We start from the raw sequence: 13004 nt of genomic DNA, 5'->3' as shown, positions 1-13004 counted from the left end.
ACATTTCTCGCATAGACATGTTTATAGATTGATACCAGTACAGGTCAAACTAGATCACAAGGCCAAAAGCATGTCTCGACCCTAGAACTACTAACTCATAATGATATGAGACCATTGTGCAATAGTGTGGCTAAAGGTAAAGAGAAAAGTTGTGTAAGCAGATTTTTGTTGACACGGTTTACAAGTGAACTCTGTGCTGGGGTCCAGACAGTTTGAGGTCTGGCTGAACTCTCACTTTGCATACTTACCAGATCATTCAAACTGCCCTCGTTCAGCCCCCATGGCCTCTACTATCACAGACTCGCAGAAGCCTTTCTCTTTGGACCCCTACCATGTCTCTGAGGAATTTGGCTTCATCCTCCCTGCACCCCTGGTAGGTATTTCAATGGATACCAATTGCATTTGTAATTGGTGTCAGTCAATAGTTGGTATTTGCTGAATCTCATTAGGTCTGCTGCTCCTGCTTATAGTCATTCGTTTTTGTTTGTTGAATGAAAGTAAGTGTAAAGTAAGTAGCATTGATTAATTTTGATATGTGGTTGGCAGGTTATAACTTTCTTAGCCTCACACAGTGACATTCATTTCCCTGAGACCCCAAACCAAGCTGTGTTTTTTTGTGTGGGTAGTTTGGTATTGGTCTTTTTTGTCTCTCCAACCCTGCTCCTGGAGAGCTATCCATCTGTAGGTTTTTCACTCCAACCCCAGTTGTTACTAATCTGATTCTGCATATCAACCAGTTACTGTAATCATTAGAATCAGCTGGCTAGATTAGGGTTGGAGTGAAAACCTACAGGACTGTAGCTCTCCAGGAACAGGGTTGGAGAGCCTTGCTCTAGACTGCATTGGCGTTTGAATTTGGAGTGCAGATGAGAGCATTCCAATCCAGGACAATACCTTGACACTTTTCAATATGACTCAATACCCTAAAGGCAGAGTTGCCGCCATACTACCAGCCCTGGATGGACATTGCCCAGCATGTTACAGAGCTCATTTACTCTCACATGCTGCGCTCCCACATTCTCAAGGTAAAGCTGTCTATACTGTAAAACTCAGCTGATCAGTAAGTAACAACGGGTGAAATAGGGGGAATGGAATTCTACCACCTGGTTGAATTCTACCAACTTGGTTTGGAAGACATTAAACTGTGGAAATTAAATAGATTTATAAGTTCATTAGCTTTTGATGACAGTTCCACACTGTTAATAACAATGTGTGACTTCATGTGTGAAGAGATGATGACAAAAGATACATCTGGTTTGATTATGAAGATAATTCATTTCATTGATTCATTACATAGCCTGAAGCATTCAAATATCTAACAAAGTAAAATGGGTAATGTGTAATATTTCAAGCATAGTGTATTAATAATGACTAACATTTATACGTGATAGACTGTAGTGTCAGCTCCATTTTTATACTTACTCCCTCAGATGCCCCTGCTGAACACCCAATTCCTGGAGAGCCACAGAGAGCTGCGTCTGGCCCACTTGGCCCTGAGTGTGATGACCATGGGTTACGTGTGGCAGGAGGGGGAGGATGACACAGTCAAGGTTTTTCACCAACCCTTCTTATTAGGAATATTCTGGACCTGGAGTGGGAAAAGAGACACATGTAACCGTTAGATTATTTTCTTCTAAAATCACAGCAGGTGAAAAAATTGCTGATCAAATTTTCTGACTATAAATCAAAGGTCAAATTATTCAGCCACTTTGGCACTTTCAGGTTTGAGATCAAATCATCAAATAAAATAAATGTTTCTAGGTCACATGCACCGAATACAACAGGTGTAGACTTTACAGTGAAATGCTTACTCAAGAGCCCATTCCCAACAGTGCAGAGTTAAAAAGTAAGACAAATATTTGCTAAATAAAAAAGGAAATAGTAACACAATAAATAACAATATCGAGGCTATATACAAGCAGTACCAGTACCAAGTCAATGTGCAGGGGAATGAGGTAGTTGATGTAATACAGTATGTACATGTGGGTAGGGTCATAGTGACTAGGCAATCAGGATATACAGTATATTCGGAATGTATTCAGACCCCTTTCCTTCTTACACATTTTGCTACGTTGCAGCCTTATTCTAAAATTGATTACATGAAAAAATATATTCTCAATCTACACACAATACCACATAATGACAAAGCGAAAACAGGTTTTTAGAAACTTTTGCAAATGTATTAAAAATAAAAAACAGAAATACCTTATTTACATACATATTCAGACCCTTTGCCATGATACTTGAAATTGAGCTCAGGTGCATCCTGTTTCCATTTATCATCCTTGAGATGTTTCTACAACTTGATTGTAGTCCACTGGTGGTAAATTCAATTGATTGGACAAGATTTGGAAAGGCACACACCTGTTTATATAAGGTCCCACAGTTGACAGCGCATGTCAGAGAAAACACCTAGCCATGAGGTTGAAGGAATTGTCCTTAGAGCTCCGAGACAGGATTGTGTTGAAGCACAGATCTAGGGAAGGATACCAAAACATTTCTGCAGCATTGAAGGTCCCCAAGAACACAGTGGCCTCCATCACTCTTAAATGGAAGAATTTTGGAACCACCAAGACTCTTCCTAGAGCTGGCCGCCGAGCCAAACTGAGCAATCAGGGGAGAAGGGCCTTGGTCAGGGAGGCGACCAAGAACCCGATGGTCACTCTGACAGAGCTCCAGAGTTCCACTGTGGAGATGGGAGAACCTTCCAGAAGGACAACCATCTCATGCAGCAGTCCACCAATCGGGCCTTTATGGTAGATTGGCCAGACGGAAGCCACTCCTCAGTAAAAGGCACATGACAGCCCGCTTGGAGTTGGCCAAAAGGCACATACAGGACTCTCAGACCATGAGAAACAAGATTCTCTGGTCTGATGAAACCAAGATTGAACTCTTTGACCTGAATGCCAAGGGGCACATCTGGAGGAAACCTGGCACCATCCCTACGTTGAAGCATGGAGGTGGTAGCATCATGCTGTGGGGATGTTTTCAGCGGCAGGGACTGTGAGACTAGTCAGGCTCGAAGGAAAGATGAATGGAGCAAAGTACAGAGAGATCCTTGATGAACACTGCTCCAGAGTGCTCAGCACCTCAGACTGGGGCGAAGGTTTACCTTCCATCAGGACAACGACCGTAAGCACACAGCCAAGACAACGAAGGAGTATCTTTGGGACAAGTCTCTGAATGTCCTTGAGTGACCCAGCCAGATCCCGGACTTGAATCCGATCAAACATCTCTGGACAGACCAGAAAATAGCTGTGGAGCGACGCTCCCCATCCAACCTGACAGAGCTTGAGAGCATCTGCAGAGAATAATGGGAGAAACTCCTCAAATACAGATGTGCCAAGCTTGTAGCGTCATACCCAAGAAGACTCAAGGCTGTAATCACTGCCAAAAGTGGTTCAACAAAGTACTGAGTAAAGGGTATGAATACTTATGTAAATGTGATATTTCCATTCTTTTTTTTGCAAAAATTTGCAAAAATGTCTAAACACTATTTGCTTTTTCATTATGGGGTACAATTGAATCAATTTCAGAATAATTCTGTAACGTAACAAAATGTGGAAAAAGTAAAGGGGTCTGAATACTTTCTGAATGCACTGTATAATAAACAGTAGCAGCAGCATATGTGAAATGTGAAAGTGTGTCTACACTTTCTAGTGTGTGTGTGTGTGTGTGTGTGTGTGGAGTCAATATGCATGGGTGTGTGTGTGTTTTGTGTGTGTGAGCGTATGTAGTGTGTGTGTGAGTTGGAGTGTCAGTGTAGTATGTGTGAGGGTGTTGGTAGAGTCTAGTGAATGTGTATGTGTGTGTGTTGTATGTGTGAGTGTGTGGGTAGAGTCTAGTGAGTGTGTATGTGTGTAGTGTGTGTGGGTAGACTCTAGTGTGTGTGTGTGTGTGTGTGTGTGTTTGTGTGTGGGCAGAGTCTAGTGAGTGTGTATGTGAGTAGTGTGTGTGCGAGTGTGTGGGTAGAGTCTAGTGAATGTGTGTGTTGCATGTGTGTGTGTGTGTGTGTGTGTGTGTGTGTGTGTGTGTGTGTGTGTGTGTGTGTGTGGGCAGAGTCTAGTGAGTGTGTATGTGTGTAGTGAGTGTGTGGGTAGAGTCTAGTGAGTGTGCGTGTATAGTGTGGGTAGAGTCTAGTGAGCATGTATTGTGTGTGAGTGTCTCGGTAGAGTCTAGTGAGTGTGCATAGAGCATGTGCAAGGAAGGCAGTGCAAAACGGTAAAGGAATAAATAATAAAGGGAGTCAATGTAAATAGTCTGGGTAGACGCTGGGCGTAGAAGCTGTTCAGGTGCCATTTGGTTACAGGCTTGGCACTCCGGTACCGCCTGGTACAGAGGTCCTGGATAGCAGGGAGTTTGGCCCCAGTGATGTACTGGGCCGTACGCACTACCCTCTGTAGCACATTGCGGTCAGATGCCAAGCAGTTGCCATACAAAGGGGTGATGCAGCCAGTCGAGATGCTCTCAATGGTGCAGCTGTAGAACATTTTGAGGATCTGAGGGCCAATGCCAAATCTTTTAAGTTTCCTGAGGGGGAAGATGCGTTGTCATACCCTCTCCACGACTGTGTTGGTGTATTTGGACCATGATAGGTCCTCAGTGATGTGGACACCGAGGAACTTGAATCTCTCGACCCGCACTACTACAGGCCCGTCGATGTAAATAGGGGCGTGTTCGGCCTTCCGTTTCCTGTAGGCCTCGATAAGCTCCTTTATCTTGCTGACATTGAGGGAGATGATGTTGTCCTGGCACCACAATGCCAGGTCTCTGACCTCCTCCCTATAGGCTGTCTCATCGTCGTCAGTGATCAGGCATACAAAATCAAATCAAATTGTATTTGTCACATGCGCCGAATACAACAGGTGTAGACCGTACAGTGAAATGTTTACTTACAAGCCCTTAACCAACAATGCAGTTTTAAGTAAATACCCCCCCCCCCCCAAAAAAAAGTAAGAGATAAGAATAACAAATAATTAAAGTGCAGCAGTAAATAACAATAGCAAGGCTATATACATGGGGTACCGGTACAGAGTCAATGTGCGGGGGCACCGGTATTGAGGTAATATGTACATGTAGGTAGAGTTATTAAAGTGACTATGCATAGATAATAACAGAGAGTAGCAGCAGCGTAAAAGGGGGGAAATGCAAATAGCCTGGGTAGCCATCTGATTAGACGTTTAGGAGTCTTATGGCTTGGGGGTAGAAGCTGTTTAGAAGCCTCTTGGACCTAGACTTGGCACTCCGGTACCGGTTGCCGTGCGGTAGCAGAGAGAACAGTCTATGACTAGGGTGGTTGTCTTTGAAAATTTTTAGGGCCTCCCTCTGACACCGCCTGGTATAGAGGTCCTGGATGGCAGGAAGCTTGGCCCCGGTGATGTACTGGGCTGTACGCACTACCCTCTGTAGTGCCTTGCGGTCAGAGGTTGAGCAGTTGCCATACCAGGCAGTGATGCAACCCATCAGGATGCTCTCGATGGTGCAGCTGTAAAACCTTTTGAGTATCTGAAGACCCATGCCAAATCTTTTCAGTCTCCGGACGGGCAATAGGTTTTGTCATGCCCGCTTCATGACTGTCTTGGTGTGCTTGGATCATGTTAGTTTGTTGGTGATGTGGACACAAAGGAACTTGAAGCTCTCAACCTGCTCGACTACAGCTGCATCGATGAGAATGGGAGCGTGCTCGGTCCTCCTTTTCCTGTAGTCCACAATCATATCCTTTGTCTTGATCACGTTGAGGGAGAGGTTGTTGTCCTTGCACCACACGGTCAGGTCTCTGACCTCCTCCCTATAGGCTGTCTCATCGTTGTTGGTGATCAGGCCTACCACTGTTGTGTCATCGGCAAACTTAATGATGGTGTTGGAGTCGTGTGTGAAATCTACAAAGACAGCTTATTGGAATCAGCTTGTTGGAATCAAAACACAACCACCGTTGTGTTGTTGGCAAACTTAATGATTATGTTGTAGTCGTGCGTGGCCACGCAGTCGTGGGTGAACAGGGAGAACAGGAGGGGACTGAGCACGCCCCCTGAGGGGCTCCCGTGTTGAGGGTCAGCGTGGCGGATTTGTTGTTGCCTACCCTCACCACCTGGAAGTGGTCTGTGAGGAAGTCTAGGATCCTGTCCCAGGGTCCTTAGCTTAGTGATGAGCTTGGAGGGCACTATGTTGTTGAACGCTGAGCTGTAGTCAATGAAAAGCATTCTCACATAGGTGTTCCTTTTGTACAGGTGGGAAAGGGCAGTGTGGATTGCAATAGAGATTGCGTCATCTGTGGATCTGTGCAAATTGGAGATGGTACCAGGGATACGAAGAGCAATAAATCATTACTAGATCCATGCACATTAGGGACTTACTGTATGTACATTGGCTATCTGTAAACATAACCCCAGTCATCATGCAATACACTGAGTATCAGCTGTTATATAACAGCAAGTCCCTCTGATATGAACTCTTATCTCCCATAAGATGCTTCCCCGCAACCTGGCCATTCCATACTGTGAGGTGTCTCAGCGCCTAGGACTTCCTCCCATCCTTACCCATGCAGACGCAGTACTGGCTAACTGGAGGAAGAGGGATCCACAGGGGTAAGATTAGAATACTCAAGGGTCTCCTGTTATACAATTCTATTTTTGTCTGTCAGTGATATTTAAGGAAAATTTGTTTATTTTTCATGTCACCACCTCATCTTCCATACCAGACTGTTTGACATGGAGTAAGTATCGCCTTGAATAACTGATCCCAACAAGCTGTCTTTGTAGATTCCACACATTCCAATAGTCTTTGTTTGTTAGCTAATGCAATTTGAAAATCTCATAAAATGTTTGCTGGAACTTTGACTTCTTACCAGCTGTCATTGTGGCCTTGGTGATTGTTGTTGTTTTCATCGCTTTCCCAGGAACTTGGAACTGCTTGTCACGCTACCTGGTGGGGACAATGTGAGAGGGTTCTTCATGGTCACTCTGCTAGTGGAGCTGGCTGCAGTGCCAGCCATTAAGGTTGGAGCTGTATAATCACATGTCCAGTTGGTCACACATGTATTGCACATTCTGAGAAGGACAGGCATGAAACCGTCAGAGGAAACAGTGGTCTTTTAGTTGTGACTAGTAAAGACAAAATAGACAAGACACACAAATACAAATACTACAGTAGCTCACATAACTGAGCAGATAATATCCATAGTATTATGTTGATTTGTGATGCTTTGTTGTGTTTCAGAGTATTCCTTTGGTTATTAACGGGGTCCAGTGCGGTGATGCTGAGACTGTAACCAGAGCACTAGAGGAATTCAGCCAGGCCATGCAGGGCATGACAGATGCACTTAAACTGATGCATGGTACTACAGCTGAAACAGATGAGATGTTTTACTGCATTGACATTCAGCACAGTTCACCTGCATTCTCAGCATATAGATGTCTCTTATGTTGTTCCAGTGTATGTCAAACCCGAAGTCTTCTATGGCATTATGAGGATCTATCTGTCTGGGTAGGTACTGAATACCCCTACGCCTAGACGATATAAAATTAGTTTTTATGTCTGACAAAAGTTAATGACGCATATAATATACATGTAATTTATGACTATATACTGAGAATACCAAACATTAGGAACACCTTCCTAATATTGAGTTTCCCTCAGAACAGCCTCGATTTGTCTGGGCATGGACTCTACAAGGTGTCAAAAGCATTCAACAGGGAAGCTGGCGCATGTTGACTCCAATGCTTCCCATAGTAGTGTCAAGTTGATTGGATGTGCTTTGGGTGGTGGACCATTCTTGATACACACTAGAAACTGTTGAGCGTGAAAAACCCAGCAGCATTTCAGTTCTTGACACAAACCAGTGTTCCTGGCACCTACTAGGATACCCTGTTCAAAGGCACTTACATCTTTTGTCTTGCCCATTCACCCTCTGAATGTCACACATACACAATCCATGTCTCATTTGTCTCAAGGCTTAGATATCCTTCTTTAACCTATCACCTCCCCTTCATCTACACTGATTGAAGTGGATTTAACACGTGACATCAATGAGGGATCAGAGCTTTCACCTGGATTCACCTGGTCAGTCTATGTCAGGGAAAGAACAGGTGTTCTTAACATTTTTGTATACTCAGTGTATTATATACCTGTATGTGTGTTGGTCAGGTGGAAAGACAACTCCTCCATGCCAGCTGGGTTGGTGTATGAGGGCGTCCAGGCAGAGCCTATGGAGTATTCTGGTGGGAGTGCTGCCCAGAGCAGTCTGCTGCACTGCTTTGATGAGCTGCTGGGTGTCAAACATGAAGCAAAGAGTGGTAAGAAAGCAAAGGTCTAGAAGAGTCGGTGCACAGAAAAAATATTACCACACAAAAATCCATCAATGTTATGCAGAGATATGAATGGCTGCATTAACACATACTTTTTAACAGGCCTTTTCTTATGTAATAAGGAAATGTTCACTTAGAACCACAAAGAGTTGTAACACGTCCCGTGTTATACAGATGTCTCCAAAATGCTTTGGCATGGCATTTTATTCTACATAGACATATTTTTTATACTTAGGAATCCTAAAGACGTCATTTCCAGTGAGGGTGAATGTGCTATCTACTTGTACAGGTGCCTTTCTGACCCGTATGAGGAACTACATGCCCCCTTCCCACAAGCGTCTGATCCAGGACATCTCTCTGCAGCCCTCCCTGCGAGGCTTTGTCCAGCAGCAGGCCTGTGAGCCGCTGACCGCAGCCTTCCAGCTCTGTGTGACCAAGCTGCTTGCCCTCCGCAGCTACCACATCAACGTGGTCAGCCGCTTCATCACTGTGCCCGCTGCCCGTGCCCGACAGCTCCGAAACCAGGGGAACATTTCCCAGGAGGAGACTGTCAGCAGGGCGCCCACGGCACTGGAGGAGACGGGCACCGGCGGCTCGGGCATCATGAGCTTCCTAAAGACTGTAAGGGACCGCACACGGGACGTCTCAATTTAAACCATCAGTGTTCATTTCCATTAAATGCAACCACTAATTTCTTAATTTAATCTAAAATAGAATGTAAAATATGTATCGAATGACTAGTCCAGACCGACTGTGCTCATACCACAATCCCCAATTCCTGCATGAGTCAGAAAACTGTCATGCAAGAAATCTCGCACTTTTTCTACATTTTGTTATGTTTAAGTATTATTCTAGAATTGATTAAATAGCTTTTTTTCTCATCGATCTACACACAATTCCCCATAATGACAAAGAAAAAACAAAGAAAAATATTACATTTATGTAAGTATTCAGACCCTTTACTCAGTACTTTGTTTAAGCACCTTTGGCAGTGATAACAGCATTGAGTCTTCTTGGGTATGACACTACAAGATTGGCACACCTGTATTTGGGGAGTTTCTCCCATTCCTCTCTGCAGATCCTCTCAAGCTCTGTCAGGTTGGATGGGAGCGTTGCTGCACAGCTATTTTCAGGTCTCTCCAGAAATGTTAGATCGGGTTCACTCAAGGATGTTCAGAGACTTGTCCCGAAGCCACTTCTGCATTATCTTGGCTGTGTGCTTAGGGTCGTTGTCCTGTTGGAAGGTGAACCTTCACCCCAGTTTGAGGTCTTAAGCGCTCTGGAGCAGGTTTTCGTCAAGGATCTCTTTATACTTTGCTCCGTTCATCTTTGCCTCGAGCCTGACTAGTCTCACAGTCCCTGCCGCTGAAAACATCCCCACAGCATGATGCTGCCACCACCATGCTTCACCGTAGGGATGGTGCCAGGTTTCCTCCAGATGCGCCCCATGGCATTCAGGTCAAAGAGTTCAATCTTGGTTTCATCAGACCAGAGAATCTTGTTTTTCATGGTCTGCGAGTCCTTTAGGTGCCTTTTGGCAAACTCCAAGCAGGACTGCTGCATGAGATGGTTGTCCTTCTGGAATGTTCTCCCATCTCCACAGTGGAACTCTGGAGCTCTGTCAGAGTGACCATCGGGTTCTTGATCACCTTCCTGACCAAGGCCCTTCTCCCCTGATTGCTCAGTTTGGCCCGGCGGCCAGCTCTAGGAAGAGTCTTGGTGGTTCCAAACTTCTTCCTTTTAAGAATGGAGGCTACTGTGTTCTTGGGGACCTTCAATGATGTAGAAATGTTTTGGTACCTTTCAGATTTGTGCATCAACACAATCCTGTCTCGGAGCTCTACCGACAATTCCTTCGACCACATCCTGTTTGGGAGTTTTTGCAAAATAAGTAATTTGAAGGTCCCTGCAATTGATCATCATAACTAACATAAAAAAGTTACAATGAAACTTCCACTGTCAGCAAAGAGCAAGTGTCCTAAGGTCTGCAGTACCCAGAGACACCAGAGTAGGGCACTAGAGTGAGAGAGTGAGAGAGTGAGAGAGTGAGAGAGTGAGACCACTTGCTATGTATATCAGAAAACTGAGGAAATGGACAGTCCACACCTTCCATCATTATTATTAGTATGGTCCTGTTGAGGCACGTGTACTGGCTTATGTTTTCATCTTCTGTTTGACGATAATGGGATGGACGAAAGCATCACACCAAATTCCATCAGAGACATGCCATTTAAGCAAGAAGTGTAAAGTGTTCAGGAACAAGAGGCTTATTCTTAAAATGTCTGTAGTCATTGTGTATACAATTTATTTCCAAGTAGGGCACTAACATTTTTAGCACAGTGGATATAAACTGCCATTGACAGTCCTCTATATAAAGGTGTGTTATCTCCATCAGGGAGTTATTTCAGAACACAATGCAGTGGAGTAAAGCTACATCCGTTACCAGAGATATTCCTTCACTCCTCCAGACCAGCGCTCCTCCTGCCCACATACACCCCTTACATGCCCCAGCCATTTCCTTCCTGGAGTGATAAAGCATGGAATACCCAAAGAAATAAAGAGCTGGATTGTGCCATGAATGGCCTGTGTGCCGTGGCATTATCTTCACCTTTCCTGGCTCGCCTCCATTGGCGTTTCATTACAATAACTGTCATGCACCATCAGATAAAGCTGGTGATGTGTGTCAATCTGCCATGGAAATCCAATTCCACAAACCTGACCGATCTATCTTACCCTCCCTCTTCTCCCACATACTGAATAGGGAGGACATGCAAAAACAAGAGATTGTCATTGAGGGGAAATTGATATCAGGCGTCTGTCCCAAAAGCCATGGTTTTATGGGCTGTATACTAGTTATTTTTCACTAAACAAGCAAACAGAGAACGAAAGAGCTCCTTTACTTACTTAGTAAACATGGAGGAAGGGAGGGACAGGAAGGGAGGGACGGTCAGACAGACAGACATACAGGAGAGTAGAGTAGAGAATAAGAAGGGAGGGAGAGCATTGGGTGGCAAAAAATAAAATACTGCACTCACATGTCGCAGTGATCTGATTAGAGCCCTCTTCTGCAGCCAAAGCAAATAATCCCTTCCTTATTACCTCAGCGTGGAGGAGTCCCTGACAACCCTCCAGTAAACACTGGCCATCTCTAAGGATCTGTTCCTTGTGTGTCCGGGCCTGTTGGGCCTGTCTGTCACGTGGGAGAGGATTCAGTGGATCTTACAACATTGGCCGGTTTCGGGTGACGTGATATACAAACACAAACACACACAAAAACATACACACCCTTCATTCTTCCATATGTTGCTCATTCAAGGTGAGTCCATTGTATTGCCTATGTTGTCATAAAACATTTGTGATCACAATGGAAAAACTACAAGGTGAAACGCCACTTTAACCTATGGCCATGGAAATCAACCTAGAGCTGGGGGATTCATTGGTCTCTGTCCTCATTCTGTAGTGTTGGTACAAACTCCTGTAACAGCTGTCAAACCTCCATAAGATAATGTTAATTTAGTAATATTGCGGTTAATGATTTTATTCCACTGTATTAAACAACCTGGAATTTCACAATCTGTTTTATTACAAACAAGGAGACAAAACTGCTTTTATGATTCACCTTTGGAGTTGATGAAAGGTTTCCAAGATATTTTTTCCAGTTGTTAGAAAATGAGCCATCGTTGGAAGAGAGAAGAATAAATGTAATTCAAGGCGCCTCCCCTCACGAGGTTAGTAGGAGCCTGAGCACGTCAGGGCCTTTTGTCTTAAAGGTTAACAGAGCCACGATCAGAGTGACGAGCATAGCGGCTCACACTAACACAACTAGTGAGTGACTCACTGGCCAGGTGTGGAACAGAAACAGTGGCAATGATTTGATTCGATTTATTAGGGTCCCTATTAGCCAACGCCAATGGCGACAGTTAGTCTTACTGGGGCCCAACATATTACAAACAATATATTACAGACAAAATACTTCACAATTTCCATACATGTAAAAACATTAACATGTAGTTTGTGTGTGGATCTATCAGGTACACATACATGTCAGTACATACACACAACAAGTAGGTCACATGCCGTGAGGTGTTGCTTTATTTGTTTTTTTAAACCAATGGGTCACATACACATCCGCACGTGCTCACACATATGCACAGTCAAACACACACACACAGTCATAACACCCGTGACTACCCGCATGTTCCTGTGTCTGGCCTGTAGCCAGAGATTCCCCTGTGCACCACCACACGTCCCACTGCTGGCTGTCCACCTCCCTCCTGCTCCACTGATTGACTTCCTCTTCCACTAAAGGTTGTCTCTAATGTCACCTTCCCTGATGGCGCCCACACAATCATGTTATCAACAGCTTCTCATCCGTGTTTTTAACAAACTTACAGGAAGCTCTCGGGGGCTCTCCAGCATGGAGAGGGAATGTCCATCTATCCATCAATCTCTCTTTCTCTCGCTCTCACTCTCTGACACACACCCCCACACGCCTACGAGTACTGTACATGCAGATACACTAAAAGATACATAGCTTGATATGGAGAGCATGACTGAGAGTTAAAGTAGAAACTGAGTAGATTACACAGCAGGTAATTGAACATAAACACCAATCAACTATGTATGAGGGTGATGAATTTGCAAACACTCAGGAACCATTAGGCTGTGTTCACACATCTGCCTGTTCAAAACCCAGCTAAG

At 44.4% G+C, this 13004-nt stretch overlaps 1 protein-coding gene across 5 annotated transcripts; it reads left to right on the top strand.

Moving 5' to 3' along the window:
* The first annotated feature begins 208 nt into the window (after positions 1 to 208).
* Positions 209 to 9244, top strand: LOC120017416 (indoleamine 2,3-dioxygenase 2-like). Of its 5 annotated transcripts, none has more exons than XM_038960426.1 (10): positions 209 to 373; positions 930 to 1025; positions 1431 to 1550; positions 6466 to 6584; positions 6698 to 6712; positions 6896 to 6935; positions 7216 to 7333; positions 7410 to 7482; positions 8143 to 8291; positions 8593 to 9244. In XM_038960426.1, exons 1-10 carry the CDS (start codon positions 281 to 283, stop codon positions 8955 to 8957), a joined length of 1188 nt encoding a protein of 395 aa, XP_038816354.1. In that variant the 5' UTR covers positions 209 to 280; the 3' UTR covers positions 8958 to 9244. The 5 variants fall into 5 exon arrangements, with proteins under 5 accessions (XP_038816354.1, XP_038816439.1, XP_038816125.1 ...); XM_038960197.1 differs by having other exon boundaries at positions 211 to 373; positions 6896 to 6995; XM_038960365.1 differs by having other exon boundaries at positions 213 to 373; positions 6896 to 6995; positions 7431 to 7482.
* The last annotated feature ends 3760 nt before the right edge of the window (positions 9245 to 13004 follow it).

The sequence above is a fragment of the Salvelinus namaycush genome, chromosome 1 (assembly GCF_016432855.1).
Source record: "Salvelinus namaycush isolate Seneca chromosome 1, SaNama_1.0, whole genome shotgun sequence".
NCBI lineage: Eukaryota > Metazoa > Chordata > Actinopteri > Salmoniformes > Salmonidae > Salvelinus > Salvelinus namaycush.
This window is presented reverse-complemented; position numbering and strand designations above follow the sequence as displayed.

What these genes read in the sequence shown, in the direction of transcription:
- LOC120017416 (XM_038960197.1), top strand. Translation starts at nt 281, where the DNA reads ATGGCCTCTACTATCACAGACTCGCAGAAGCCTTTCTCTTTGGACCCC. An exon ending in TCATCCTCCCTGCACCCCTG is followed by an intron (nt 374 to 929) that starts GTAGGTATTTCA and finishes AATACCCTAAAG; the next exon opens with GCAGAGTTGCCGCCATACTA. An exon ending in CAAACATGAAGCAAAGAGTG is followed by an intron (nt 8,292 to 8,592) that starts GTAAGAAAGCAA and finishes CTACTTGTACAG; the next exon opens with GTGCCTTTCTGACCCGTATG.